Consider the following 13514-nt stretch of genomic DNA (forward strand, 5'->3'; position numbering starts at 1 on the left):
AGGTAGACCCTTCCCAGGAAGAATACGATCTAGCTGTGCAGGAAGCTGTCTTTGCATACCACACTTTGCGACACAATCATAGTTTCAGATCTATGGATTGCACAGCACAACTGACAAGGAAGCTTTATGAATCAGAATTTACATGTGCTAGGACAAAATGCGATGCCATAGTGAGTAACGTGTTAGCACCATGGGCAACTACCTTGGTAACACAGGACCTAGACCAGGTGGAATTTGTGTCTCTGTCCATTGATGCATCCAATCATGGACATGTAAAGCTGCTGCCAATATTAGTAAGATATTGTAAGATACATGATAGCACATCAGTGGAAACAAAACTACTCGATTTTGTTGAACTCAAAGGAGAAACAGCAGAGGAAATTGCAGCTGAAGTCCTTGGTGTTATCCAAAAATTCAACCTGGAAAACAAAGTTGTGGCATTCTCTGCTGACAACACAAATACAAATTTTGGAGGACTGAATAGACTGGGGAGGGTCAATGTCCATACCAAAGTTAAAAATGCTCTGCAGCGGGAGGTCATTGGCTTAGGTCGCCCTGCACACATTATTCATAACACGGCCAGAACAGCTTTGGATATGATTCCCCTTGATGTTGAGTACCTTCTTACAAAGATATTTGGTTATTTTCACATTTTCACCGTCAGAGTAGAAAGACTAAAGGGCTTTTGTGAGTTTTTTGGCCAGGAGTACCATAACATCTTAAGACACTGCAATGTTCGCTGGTTGTCTATGCTCCCAGCTCTAGAGAGAGTGCTGAAAATGTATTTGCCCTTGAAATCATTTTTCCTCTCTGAAGAAAAGTGCCCAGCTGTCCTGCAAAAAATATTCCAAGATCCTCTGACTGAACTTTGGCTGGCCTTTGTCCATGGAAACCTGTCCATATTCAGTGACACAATCAAAATGCTTGAAGGCCAAGACCGCTGTGCTGTGGAGTCAGCTGCAATATTGAAAAGCTTTGAGGCAAAGTTGACTGCAAGAAGTGACGATAACTTCATTCCAGTTTTGGTCCGAGGGCTTCTGAGAGAACTGGAGGAAAATGGAGCAATGAAAAAAGCGGGCTTTCTCAAAACATCCCAATCATTCTTCACTACAGCTGTCAACTACTTGCAAGCATGGGGAAAGCACACAGATGATCTCAAGGATTTGCATTGTCTCCTTCTGAAAAGGCAACCTCAGCGTGAAGAGATTCAGAAGGCAGCGGCCACACTGCAAGAAAAATGCCCCAATGTCAAGATCAATGAGGATGAATTGTTTGATGAGGTCACTGGCCTGCATGAATTCCTGAAGGGAGGAACACTTGAAGAGTGGAAAGAATCTGAGACACCGCTTAATCACAGATGGAGCAAGGTGGTTACCCACTTCCAAGACAACGAAATCCCATTCAATAACCTGGCAAGGTTAGCGTCGGTGGTTATGTGCCTACCTGGGAGTAATGCACCAGTTGAAAGAGTGTTCTCCCAAATGAATGATGTATGGACAGCAGCAAGAAATAGGTTCACTATTCCTACCATCAAGGCCATGCTTGTTGTGAAAACAAACTTCAACTTCCCCTGCCAGGAGTTCATGGAGAAGCTGGCCAAAGACAAAGCAATCTTGAAGAAAATTCACTCTTCTGAAAAGTACAGAGATTAGGTTAGTAGAAGTTTTTATGTACTTAGAAATCTCATCTTATTTATTATATTGTTAAGTATTTTACATGTATTATCTCAGTATTTTCCTTTTCTCATGTTCTCTTTTGATCTTATTCCATCCAGAATACCAGGACAGATACAGATAGGACAGTTCTGGCTTTGTTTTATCTGTTTGTCCCAGTGTGTCTGTCAGTGTTGTCTGTCATATTGTGTTTGACAGTTGTGTCTCTCTGTTGAAGTGTCTTTGATAGTGTGTCATTCTGCTAGTGTTACTTGTCTGTTGTCTCTATATATCTTGTACATGTTAATTATCAAATAAACTTGAGGCTATAACCTATGTAGATTGAAAGAGTTTTGTTATTAACTATGGAAAACTCAATAAGTGAGTTAATACTTTACTCCGCACTTACCATGGTATTGAAATCAGATTTTCGGAAAGATTTCATTAATTAGTTAGTGCATTTATGGTAATTAGTTAGTACACAGTTGTATCAGTATGTCTACACATCAGTTTATTACAGCACAACAGTTAACATTTTCGAATTACATTGAACCAGAATTGTCCCCCTTTTTTCTTTAACAGCGAAGAAATGTGGATATGTTAATGAGATTTTGACCGCAAAACTCAAAATGTCCCCGGTTTTCATTTTGAAAATCTGGTCACCTTAGGTTAACGGTACTCTTGCTTAGGTTAACGGCACTACTCACCGACACTATAAACCTTGTCCCTCATGCTAGCCCTGACAACACCGGAAAGCAGGCGGAAACAAATTGATTGTTTAACCCAGGAATAAGTGTTTGCAAGGCGGGGAAAGTGTTTCTGCAGCCCCTCCATAACGGCAATAATGATTAGAAATCATTTCCAGGGCAGAAAGCGTTTTTTAAAAGTGAAAACATTATTTTAAACCGTTTAAAAAGCAAAACGTGATTTGAGTGCAGTTCTTATGTGTCCCTACAGGAGGGCGATCAGCCAAGGGAGCACAGTGCATTAACAGTTAAAAAATACCATTTAAAAAAAGGCAAATCAATGGATTTAAAGTGCAGGGAAGCTCCGCACCACACACAGGTACATTCCTAAATCCCCATAATAGTGACAACGGTGATTTAAACTAGTTTATGCGGGGAAAAGAGTGCTAAAAATCAGATTAAACTCTGTGGTAAAAGTCTGATTGTTTCAGAGATCCATAGCAATGATACAATGAACCATTTACATTCAAAAGTATCCATTTAAAATTCATTTGTAGGGGGAAAAGTGCAGAGAAGAGCCTGAAAATGCCTCTCCAGGACCCCGGGGAGCTCCCAGTTGCTGGAGAGGGGGAGACAGGCTCACAGGCAGGCCTGGGGACCCCTGCAGTCCCCACAACTGCTGGGCATCGACATTGGAGGTGAGCAGTTCGCCTTTCAGCACCCAAACTCGGCCCTGGGACCTCCAGCCCCTCTCTGACCCAGCTATAACAAGCCATTATCCCTCCAAACTCTTTGCTTACGGCCATACCACCCTGATCGGCTAGAGGCGCTAGTGAGTCAGTGTGCGGGATTGGACGTAGAAGAAGAGGATTGTGTGTGAGTTAGACACAGTGGAAACGTTTGTTGGGAGAAAAAACGAACTCGATTTTGTTTTACTTTGAACAAAGTAAAGTTCCCCAAACAGCTTTAGCCGTCTGGGGGATAAATACAGAGAAGAGTCATGAAGGAAATGGTGGAGAAAGCGGGAGGAGAAGAAGGGAAAACGGCTGTTAGTAGCAGGAATGCTACAAACATTGTTAGCAACAAGGCTGCTTGCAAAAGTGGAGCCAAGGAGCATATGGAGGACGGGAAGAGTGTGGAGAAGGAGAAGAAAGGTGAAATGAAGACAACTGTGGTGGGGGAGTCGGTGGAAAAGGGGGTGGAAGGGAAGAAGATGGAGGTGGTGAAGCAGATTGAAGCTGGAGGAAGTGCAGGAGGAATCTCAACGGAGCCGAAAGGACAAAACGTTTGTGGAAAGCGGGTGGAAAAGGGACAGAACTGGTCCAGCATCATGGAGGAGGAACTGCGGTCAAGTGAGCCTACGCTCCGTTTCTCTTGGTCAAGTGAGCCGTCCCAAAATTGAAAATGCGTCCGTATTGCGAGTTTTACGGTAAAAATGAAGTCGGCGAGTCTTTACTGGCGTGTAACATCTTCCGGTTTTCAGAATAAGACGAGTTTTTTTTTTACGGTATATATATTGTAATGATCCCAGGAAATTTCGGAGACAGATGTATTCCTCAGTTAGGCGTCTTCCCGCCATTGTTTATTAAAGACAACACACATCAACAGGGACACATGTGTCTCTCTCTTATGGACGTCCATGAACTAGCAAGCAGCAGACTGCGGTTACATAACTTCCGGTCTTAGACCGGAAGTCCGCTGCAATAAATTAAAATAGAACTGTCAGTATGATCAAATCCTAATTTTGAGACATTAGTTTACATGATCTTTGAACATTGAGCTAAAAAACAAATATTTCTTTCTCATATTATAAATCAGATTGTCTTGTAATCTAGGCGAAACACTGCTCAAATAGGACATTTTGGATAGCTTTTATTATGAAATTAAACATCAGATTGTTATGAAATTTCATGAGTAGCTCACTGAGGTGGTCTACTATAACACTGAATAGAAGAAGTTCTGTGGAAGCAAAGATTTTAGGAAAAATTGCAATTTGAAATCAGGATGAACACTGTTCAAATTCCACTTTTTACATAGCTTTTATTCTGAAATTCCAAATCAGATTGTTATGAAATGTTATGAGCAGCTATCTGAGGTGGTCTACTATCACACTGAATCAAAGAACTTCTGTGGAAGCAAAGATTTTAGGAAATATTGCAATTTGAAATCAGGAGGAACACTGTTCAAATTCCACTTTTTGGATTGGTTTTATTCTGAAATTCCACATCAGATTGTTATGAAATTTCATGAGTAGCTATCTGAGGTGGTCTACTATCACACTGAATCGAAGAACTTCTGTGGAAGCAAAGATTTGAGGAAATATTGAAATTTGAAATCAGGAGCAACACTGTTCAAATTCCACATTTTACATAGCTTTTATTCTGAAATTCCACATCGTTATGAAATTTTATGAGCAGCTATCTGAGGTGGTCTACTATCACACTGAATCGAAGAACTTCTGTGGAAGCAAAGATTTTAGGAAATATTTAAATTTGAAATCAGGAGCAACACTGTTCAAATTCCACATTTTACATAGCTTTTATTATGAAATTCCACATCAGATTGTTATGACATTTTATGAGCAGCTATCTGAGGTGGTCTACTATCACACTGAATCGAAGAACTTCTGTGGAAGCAAAGATTTTAGGAAATGTTGCAATTTGAAATCAGGAGCAACACTGTTCAAATTCCACATTTTGGATTGGTTTTATTCTGAAATTCCACATCAGATTGTTATGAAATTTCATGAGTAGCTATCTGAGGTGGTCTACTATCACACTGAATCGAAGAACTTCTGTGGAAGCAAAGATTTTAGGAAATATTGAAATTTGAAATCAGGAGCAACACTGTTCAAATTCCACATTTTGGATTGGTTTTATTCTGAAATTCCACATCAGATTGTTATGACATTTTATGAGCAGCTATCTGAGGTGGTCTACTATCACACAGAATAGCAGAAGTACTGTTGAAGCAGACATTTTAGGAAAAATTACAATTTCCAATCAGGAGGAACACTGTTCAAATTCCATTTTTTGTGTACACATACAGTAAGTGAGCTTCAGTGTGTCGGTGAAAGTGAGAGTCAAGTGTTGTTTGCAGCTGTTTTTCAATTTAAATGCAAAGGACACATTCCCAATGGCCTGCCCTTGCTTTTTTAAGTGTGTCTTCGTCGGTCGCCAGACATTCTTCATGATACCATCGCTCACATGTATCACACTGTATCTGTAAAATAAAATAAGCAAAGTCAATGATTTATCAGTCATACATTGCTTCTTGGATGTGTCTTGAACATATATGATTACATAAAAGTACCGTAATTTGATTGAAATAAAGAGCGTGGGGCGGGGGGGAGATCGTGGTTCAATTAGGTTTTTTTGTTTTTCAACAGGCCCCCAGATCTCCCCATGTCGCCCGACGACTTCATGGTTATACAGAGATCCAAGGAAAGGCACGCGCACTAGAGGACGTGTCGGCTCATGCCCTAGCTTAGCATCATGACTGAGTCATAAGTGTGTCACGATTACTCCACAGCTGCACTGGTCACGTTGGACAGGATGGTCCATGGTGATTCCCTTCCACCTGATTTTCCCCCAGTCAGCATTGCCATACACGGTACTCCTCATTCTGAAGTAATCCCTTAGTAAAGAAAAACATTTTGGTATCAATACAATACCGATATCAAGGTCCATTTTCAAGAATCTTAACCTTCCAATAAATAAAACTGAGCCTCAAATCACTGCTTGAAGTTACTGTTTTGTTGTGACCTCTGTCTCGTGCAATTACTTTCAACAATTAAATTGAAGAAATCTAGCAATATTTATTAAGCCAGATGCTTTGGTTTTATTATAACATTTCACAGTAATTAGCTGATGATAGTATGTCCACTGGTTGGTTCAGGGAGATTATGATAATATTTGTCAAGTGAATCCTTTACGATAAAAATTGGACATACCTTATTCTTTTTGCTGCATTTACAGATTCTTTTAGCTCTGTTTTTGTGGCCATTGGATCCATCAAAAATACACTGTGTATGGTAGGAAGTACATACTAACAAAAAGATAAACGTTATCTAGAAACATCATATATATTTATAACACAAAAGGATTTCTGAACATCAGTGAAGTAACAGTCACTGACCAGTAACTTCCAGTGCACTCCTCTAACATTTACGAAGGACAGTATGTTCTCGTAGTTGTTGAAGTCAGTCTGTAATGTAATGAAAAAAAATGCATTAACTTCATCTACTTTTAAATATTTTCCATTTTATTAATTTTGTCTTCCATCAAAACGCCATCTTGTCCAATTTAGATTAGTATTTGTCATAAACTTAAATAGACAATGAAGTTACTCCACTCTTTCATACAAATCTATATAACTTTAAAAATACAAATTAGCTTTTTCATATTAAAAACGGCTTTTGGAGCTCTGGTCTGGTTAAAGTAAGGGGAAAAAGCATTACCCTTCGCAAGCTGTGGTGTTTCACTGCCTCTCCTTCTCCAAAAAGAATGACTCCACTTGTGAAATGGTTCATTAGAAAGATCCTTTGGCCCAGGTTTTGCTGTTTTGCGAACAGATGGAGGAGGCCTTCCATTACCTTGTATGGAAAAGTAACAATAAATACAGCAAATTATATAATAATTACATATTAATTTATAACAATGTCCACTTTGATAGTTATCAACTTTTCTTCCAAAAACACTTCTGAGATATTTCTTGAGATATTTTGTGATATTGTGGGAAATGTTTAAAAAATAATAATTACCTCGCCTATCAGCCATTGGTGAGGTTTAAGTGAACAGAGTTCAATGTGACGGATTAGCAACCTGACAGGTTCACGGAAGGAATGACAGCAACTACTACCTCAGTTGTCTGCCTATTCCACATTGATTTCATCTGGAAAAAGATTAGTTCAATTTAAACATTATTCATATAGTCTTATTAATAAAAATGCAATTACTGACAAATTAAATACATGTATATATTAGTAATATCAATCATTATTCTCAAAGGCTTTACAATCAAAGTCCATTCATTTCTGTTTAAGTCATGTAAGTGCTATAAGCGCTGTCTAAAAATGTACACAAAAGACCTGTTACACTACATATCCTCTGTTATTGTGCACATCAATACATGTAATTTATATGAAAAATATAAGCAGGAATTATATGCTTAACTGATTGATGTAATTTATGTTTGATATACCTGTTTACTTTAATAATACTGCCAACTGCAGTGAAGCTGAATCCTACATGCTTTCCTTCATCGTTTGTCTCCTGGACTGTCACACTGGCTTTAGAAATGGTTGATAGTATCTCCATACATGCTCTTTTCTTTCATTTAACAGATGGTTCATCAATGTTCACAAGGTGAACCATAAGGTGCTGACTTCTTACATTATTCTTGTCATAGAAGTCCTTGACTGTGGACAATAATATGTCGGCACACGTAGGCAAGACAAAGGTTAATATCCCAGAGTTCATAGCTGGATTGGCAACCGACTCAAAATTATGCCCTGTCAAATCAAGCAAGATACTATCGAATGTCTTCTTTAGAGTATTCTTGGCTTCAAAAAATGTTTTGGGAATGGTTTCCGTTTGAGTTGTGGGCCGACTGCATAAATTACCTTTTTGCATTGTGATTTCCCAGCAGAGGTTGCAACAGTCTATCCATGTTTTAATGTGCCATGCTTGTGAATGTAGAGTTTACTCTTGCTAATGATCCCTAATCCTAAAGCTTTACTGAAAGCCACGGCAATCCCACCAGAATGCTGCAGGTTTTCATTGGCAGCATTGATAATGTCATCCACCTCAAAAGTTTTAACATCTACCTTCCACACACATACCTTGCTGACTTCTGAGACTTGAGCTGACAAACTCTTGTCCTGGTCTTCTTTTGGTTTTGCTTTTGCTCTATCCAGAGCCTGTTGGTGTTGTCTTGGAGACAGGGGTGGTGTTGCAGCCTCCAGGAGAGTGTCTTCTGTTTCAAGCTGTACACATGTTATGAATCAGGTTAGGTTCATCCATGGATTTATGTAGCACAACTGTATTTATTTAGTTTAAATTTCATTTGTGTTAAAACGCAGCTTTATTGTCATTATGTTCTGGTGTTGGCTGTGATGTTAACTGATGGGGGTACTTGAGCTGTGATCAACATGATCATTTTTCATAATATCAATCCCCATTTTATCATTATGTTCATCACTTACAGTATGTGTATACGGTATATTAGAATTTCTAAAGCAAAGTTGTTGTATAGTTAGTGCTATTACATTTCCCTTTGTTTCAAAGCACTGCATGTTTTTAAATAATCACAAAAATTTAGACCATTTCACATAGTTGTTGGAAGTTATTTAACAATAACCTGCGATTGTGTGTGCGATGGGGATGTGGTGACATTGGTATGGTTGTCTTTCTCCTGTACGGCTGCATCTTTATTTTTGGAGCCTTTCTTCTTAAGAACCTGCAAATCACAATATCATGTCGCTCGATCAATTTCACTTTTATAAATATATTGTGTGATACACTTTGAGAAGATGATGATAACTAACAACACTGTGTCTTCACCTTGCTTTTCGGTGATTTGAAATCAAAAGCCTTTCTCAGCGGTGAAACAAATAGGCCTCTCCTCGACTGCTTCCTCTGCTTCCATCGTTCCAGGTCTATCCTGTGTGTCTTGTTAAAAAAAACATAGTGATGTATTGTTATTAGTTAAGGATGCTTCTAGATGTGGATTTATATAACTTAATATTATTTAAACATTAACTATTGTCCCTTGATGTATTGTAAACTATCACATATTGTTTGTATACTGTATGTGCCATTACTATTCTATATTGTTATTCACTCATAGAATTGAATTTGTTGACCTTTGCTTTGGATACAATGTGTTTATGTGATAATATCGGTTAATTTCAGTCTTGTAGTTGATTGTGGTCTGTAATAGGACACAGTACAACATTTTGAAAGTTATTATTATTCAGTGTTTTCATACAGTGTGTTAGTGATGAACTACAGTACATGAAAAAATAAATGTTTTAAGTCTCTTGTATATGTAACATGTACATATAAATATGGCATTCAACTCAGTAATTTGTTTCTAAAAAAGAGTAGTTATTTAATCAATTACTCTGAAACCAACATTGAGTGAATATGATACCAAATGCAATTATTCTATACTAACACATCATCTACTAAATGTATATATTTTTAAGCAAATGTCTGCCTTGACAAACATCAACACTGAATATACATATAAAGCTGAAAATCTATATTATAAGATGAGTTTTTGAACACAACAAATGTAAATTTGATAACCGATAAAGACAATTACATGAAACACAAGGATTGTAAAAAACATAGAAGTCATACCTTTGTCTTCAGTTTGAGAGAGTCCTGGTACTCTCTAAGGAGAGCATCATGCATCACCTTGTAGGTGAGCACGAAGTCGTCCAATCGGGTCAGCCTTTTACTTTGGAAACGGATCTTCTTAAGGTCCCATTGACTCTTCTCCATTATTCCCTGTGTCTTGTTATTTTCGGTGTAGTTCTGTGAAAGACATGTAGAAGCTTTATGATTTTTTGTTTGTCTCACTTTTTTGGAGTTATTGGGTTAAGAAATAAATAGAAAATATTTCAATAGTTATACTTTGTGTGTAGCTGTTAATATGCGTTAAAATTGTTTTTCACCTGTGACGGTTTCTGGGCAGCTCTTTCATATTTTTTTGTTAGCTGATCATAAACAGGACCAGTGTCGTCCAAGGTCCCCTGCAACATAAGAACTACAGTAATTGGAAAATCTAACTTAAAATGAAAATATTATAAACAGGGGAGGATCCTGACTTACCAAGCAAAAGTCCAGACCAGAGTACCGCCTTCGGTAAACTGTACTTCAAAAGCTGGGGGATGAAGTTGGGGATGACTGTGGTAGATGTTTGGCTCTCCCTGTGTGTCCAGTGGTGCCTGCTGGATGACCGCTTCGAAGTGCTGGTCAAATGGAGTTGGGTCCGATTCAATCTGTAAGAGACCCAGTGATGTTATTGTCACATGTATTATGGTGTTTGGAGACTGCACCCATTAATCCTTAAAACATGAAGTTTCTGTTCTCCATGCAATTGTGTAGCCTAAATGTTGACTACATAGCTTATTAAATCAATGTATAAATCTTTAATGACACCGCTCTGAGAGGAACTACTACTTGAAACAGCGAAAAGTACACTCAACATTTTTTTTTTAAATAATTAACACCATTAACTTACTCCAAGCACACAGAAAAACACAAAAACAAAAATGTCAAATGACGGAAATGATTCATAACTCTTAAAATAAAACTACACATTAACATTAAAAATTCTCAACAGGATAACCTACCATAAAGTCTTCTGCAGTGATAGCAGAGTCATTAATGTCTGGCTGCGCATTTGAGGTCAGAAGTTGTTGCAAGTTTATAAAATGTTTTTCAACATTCACGCCACTCCATGTGCTGGAGAACACCACTGTAGCACTTGTTACAACTTCGTCCAGCTGTTTCAATGTAGTAGCCTGGGTCATTAGGCCGAACACATGCATGCAGAGCAGGTAGTGTTTGCCAGTGCTGTGGGAAAGAATTGTGTAAATAAATATAAATATTGCCAATGTTGCACTATAAGGAAAACCATTACTACAACATCATGTTATATAGAAGACATCACTAACTGTTTTTTGCAGAGGTCCTTGGCATTTTTCATTACGTGACTCAAGCAGCGATGTAGGATTGGTAGATGAACCGTTTTCTGCTTTGCTTGTCCGGTGACAATGCAGTAATATGCAGCTAGAAGCTCAGTTAGACTGAGCCCACACAAGTTCTGTGCAATTGACTGCATTAACACCGCAGAGCCATCACAGACAAACATCACAGGTCTTTTACGGACCGTCTGCCCATGCCATCTCACACAGTCTGTGATAAATGAGCCTAAAAAGAATGACACCGATGCTGTAGTGTGTTCACAAGTCACAAATGTTGCTACAGGCACCGGGGAGCATCCTTTTTGTGGATTCCTCACAACAAGTTCATAGATGTAAAAGGGTGAACTCTCTCCTACTGACTTTTTGACAACACTCCCAGTTGCGTCCAGGTACACAATGTCTTCCTTTGACCTTTTGTGGTACAGAGCTATTGTGTTTCTGGACCACAACATGACTCCCTTCGGCTGAAGAATATTTTTTTGAATGAGGTTGTTTGTGCCTTCTTCCTCTTGGGAAATCATTTGAGTGCTTAGCATCTCGTTGCTGTGCCGCCTCTCTCTTCTCCTCTCTGAGTTTGAGATCGTTTTGAAAACTCCTGGGGTTGGCACTTCATCCCTGCATCCAGATTTTACAACATCCTCCTCCAACTTCCCCAAGCTCTCGAGGTGAATGCTTCTCGGCAGCTTTGAGTGAAGCTCACCAGCAATTATTTGTCTATCGTGAGCTCTTATGGGCCTACGTTTGAGCACATCCAACTTGTGCCGCACCAAGCCACCCTGTAAAGACACCTCAGCTTTCAGTGTGGATTCGCTCTCCACCTTTACATCAACTTGGACACCGCATGTCTCAAAACGGCAGTATCCCGTGCAGGTGAACACTGGGCAGTTTCTTTTTGAGCCAATTGTCCTTACATTGTGCCTTTTGAACCCAAAACTGCAAAAGGGATGCACAGTTCGTATACCTTTTGCAATGACACTAGTCCATTGCAATGTTTTGAACTGCCGTTGGTTTTGGGTTCTTCTCAGTTGGTTCCAATCACTTTTAGAAATATAAAAGAAACATGGCTCATCAGGCAACTGATGTATAAAGTGTTGCTCATGTTCTTCCGTTTTGGGCGATGATGTGGAGGAGGCGACGCTTGTACTCTGTGAACAAGTTATAAAAAAACAGAATAAGATTATAAATTGGTTAACAAAGCCTTCAAATATCAATAAAACAATTGGAAGCTGTAATTGTATTTACAAAATAAATAAATATAAATGGTTGTTTAAAAAGAAAACACATGTTTAATGAATTTGATGGTGACATTTATAGCGTTTGCTTTGAGATAAAGACAACCGACATTTGGCAAATAACAGTAAGAAGCACAGATATAATTATGATTTCTGTAATTTCTTCATTAACTAACCAGCTCTGGTGACTTCTGAACGTCATCCTCGGATTCGTTGTCACTGTCAGATCCAGGACTGATGGACAAATCCTTTGTGTGCTTGTAGAGAGACAACCACAGTTAGCACGTTACAGTAAGATGCTCAAATAACATAACTATAAGTTGAATTTCTTCATTAACTAACCAGCTCTGGTGACTTATGTACGTCTTCCACTATTTGTATGTCACTGTCAGATCCAGGACTGATGGACAAATCCTTTGTGTGCTTGTAGAGAGACAACCACAGTTAGCCCGTTACAGTAAGATGCTCAAATAACATAACAATAAGTTGAATTTCTTCATTAACTAACCAGCTCTGGTGACTTATGTACGTCTTCCACTATTTGTATGTCACTGTCAGATCCAGGACTGATGGACAAATCCTTTGTGTGCTTGTAGAGAGACAACCACAGTTAGCCCGTTACAGTAAGATGCTCAAATAACATAACAATAAGTTGAATTTCTTCATTAACTAACCAGCTCTGGTGACTTCTGAACGTCATCCTCTGATTCGATGTCTCTGTCAGATCCAGGACTGATGGACAAATCCTTTGTGTGCTTGTAGAGAGAGACAACCATAGTTAGCACGTTACAGTAAGATGCTCAAATAACATAACAATAAGTTGAATTTCTTCATTAACTAACCAGCTCTGGTGACTTATGTACGTCTTCCACTATTTGTATGTCACTGTCAGATCCAGGACTGATGGACAAATCCTTTGTGTGATTGTAAAGAGAGACAACCACAGTTAGCTGGTTACAGTAGGAAGCACACAATCTGAAATTACATGATTATTTTTACTATTCATGTATTTCGTAGTACAAAACTTGCTAACCTGTGTTGGTGAATGTTCTTGTACAGACAATTTCTCCTGAAAAATAAGAAATTAAAAATGTTATATTTTTTTAAAAGAAGTCAAGGAATAACCTTTGATTGTCAGATATTCAAATTACAGTACAAACCTGATGCGATACATGTGACTTGTGAAGTCTGTAACAGTTTTTTTTATGGGGCTTAATCCCAAGGG

General features: G+C 38.5%; 2 protein-coding genes across 6 annotated transcripts in view; one reads left to right on the forward strand and one right to left on the reverse strand.

Moving 5' to 3' along the window:
• The first annotated feature begins 3190 nt into the window (after positions 1–3190).
• LOC307031717 (uncharacterized protein) lies at positions 3191–6074 on the forward strand. Of its 3 annotated transcripts, none has more exons than XR_013806059.1 (2): positions 3191–3767; positions 5727–6074. XR_013806059.1 is itself a non-coding variant. In XM_079669045.1 (2 exons), the coding sequence occupies exons 1-2, from the start codon at positions 3339–3341 to the stop codon at positions 5834–5836; spliced, it is 492 nt and encodes a 163-aa protein (XP_079525171.1). In that variant the 5' UTR covers positions 3191–3338; the 3' UTR covers positions 5837–6074. The 3 variants fall into 3 exon arrangements, 2 of the variants coding, with proteins under 2 accessions (XP_079525171.1, XP_079525172.1); XM_079669045.1 differs by having other exon boundaries at positions 3191–3720; XM_079669046.1 differs by having other exon boundaries at positions 3191–3690.
• A 401-nt stretch (positions 6075–6475) lies between these two features.
• LOC307034374 (uncharacterized protein) overlaps positions 6476–13514 on the reverse strand; it is a 20021-nt gene continuing 12982 nt past the window's right edge. The window contains exons 2-8 of one of the 3 annotated variants that reach the window (XR_013806874.1): positions 10180–10309; positions 10023–10100; positions 9706–9882; positions 8902–9009; positions 8699–8797; positions 6798–8324; positions 6476–6544 (exon numbers count right to left, since the gene is read on the reverse strand). Coding sequence is in view for 2 of the 3 variants with exons in the window: in XM_079673201.1 (XP_079529327.1) it covers positions 8001–8324; positions 8699–8797; positions 8902–9009; positions 9706–9849 (675 nt within the window). In the remaining variant the exon portion in view is untranslated. The other 2 variants (XM_079673201.1, XM_079673202.1) reach the window with 2 other exon arrangements.

This window comes from Notothenia rossii (genome assembly GCF_949606895.1).
Source record: "Notothenia rossii genome assembly, chromosome: 3".
NCBI classification, from domain to species: Eukaryota; Metazoa; Chordata; class Actinopteri; order Perciformes; family Nototheniidae; genus Notothenia; species Notothenia rossii.

Bases quoted from the DNA above. Each gene is read 5' to 3' on its own strand.
- LOC307031717 (XM_079669045.1), top strand. From the start codon at position 3,339: ATGAAGGAAATGGTGGAGAAAGCGGGAGGAGAAGAAGGGAAAACGGCT. The intron at 3,721-5,726 runs GTGAGCCGTCCC...GTTTTTCAACAG, and splicing joins GCTCCGTTTCTCTTGGTCAA to GCCCCCAGATCTCCCCATGT.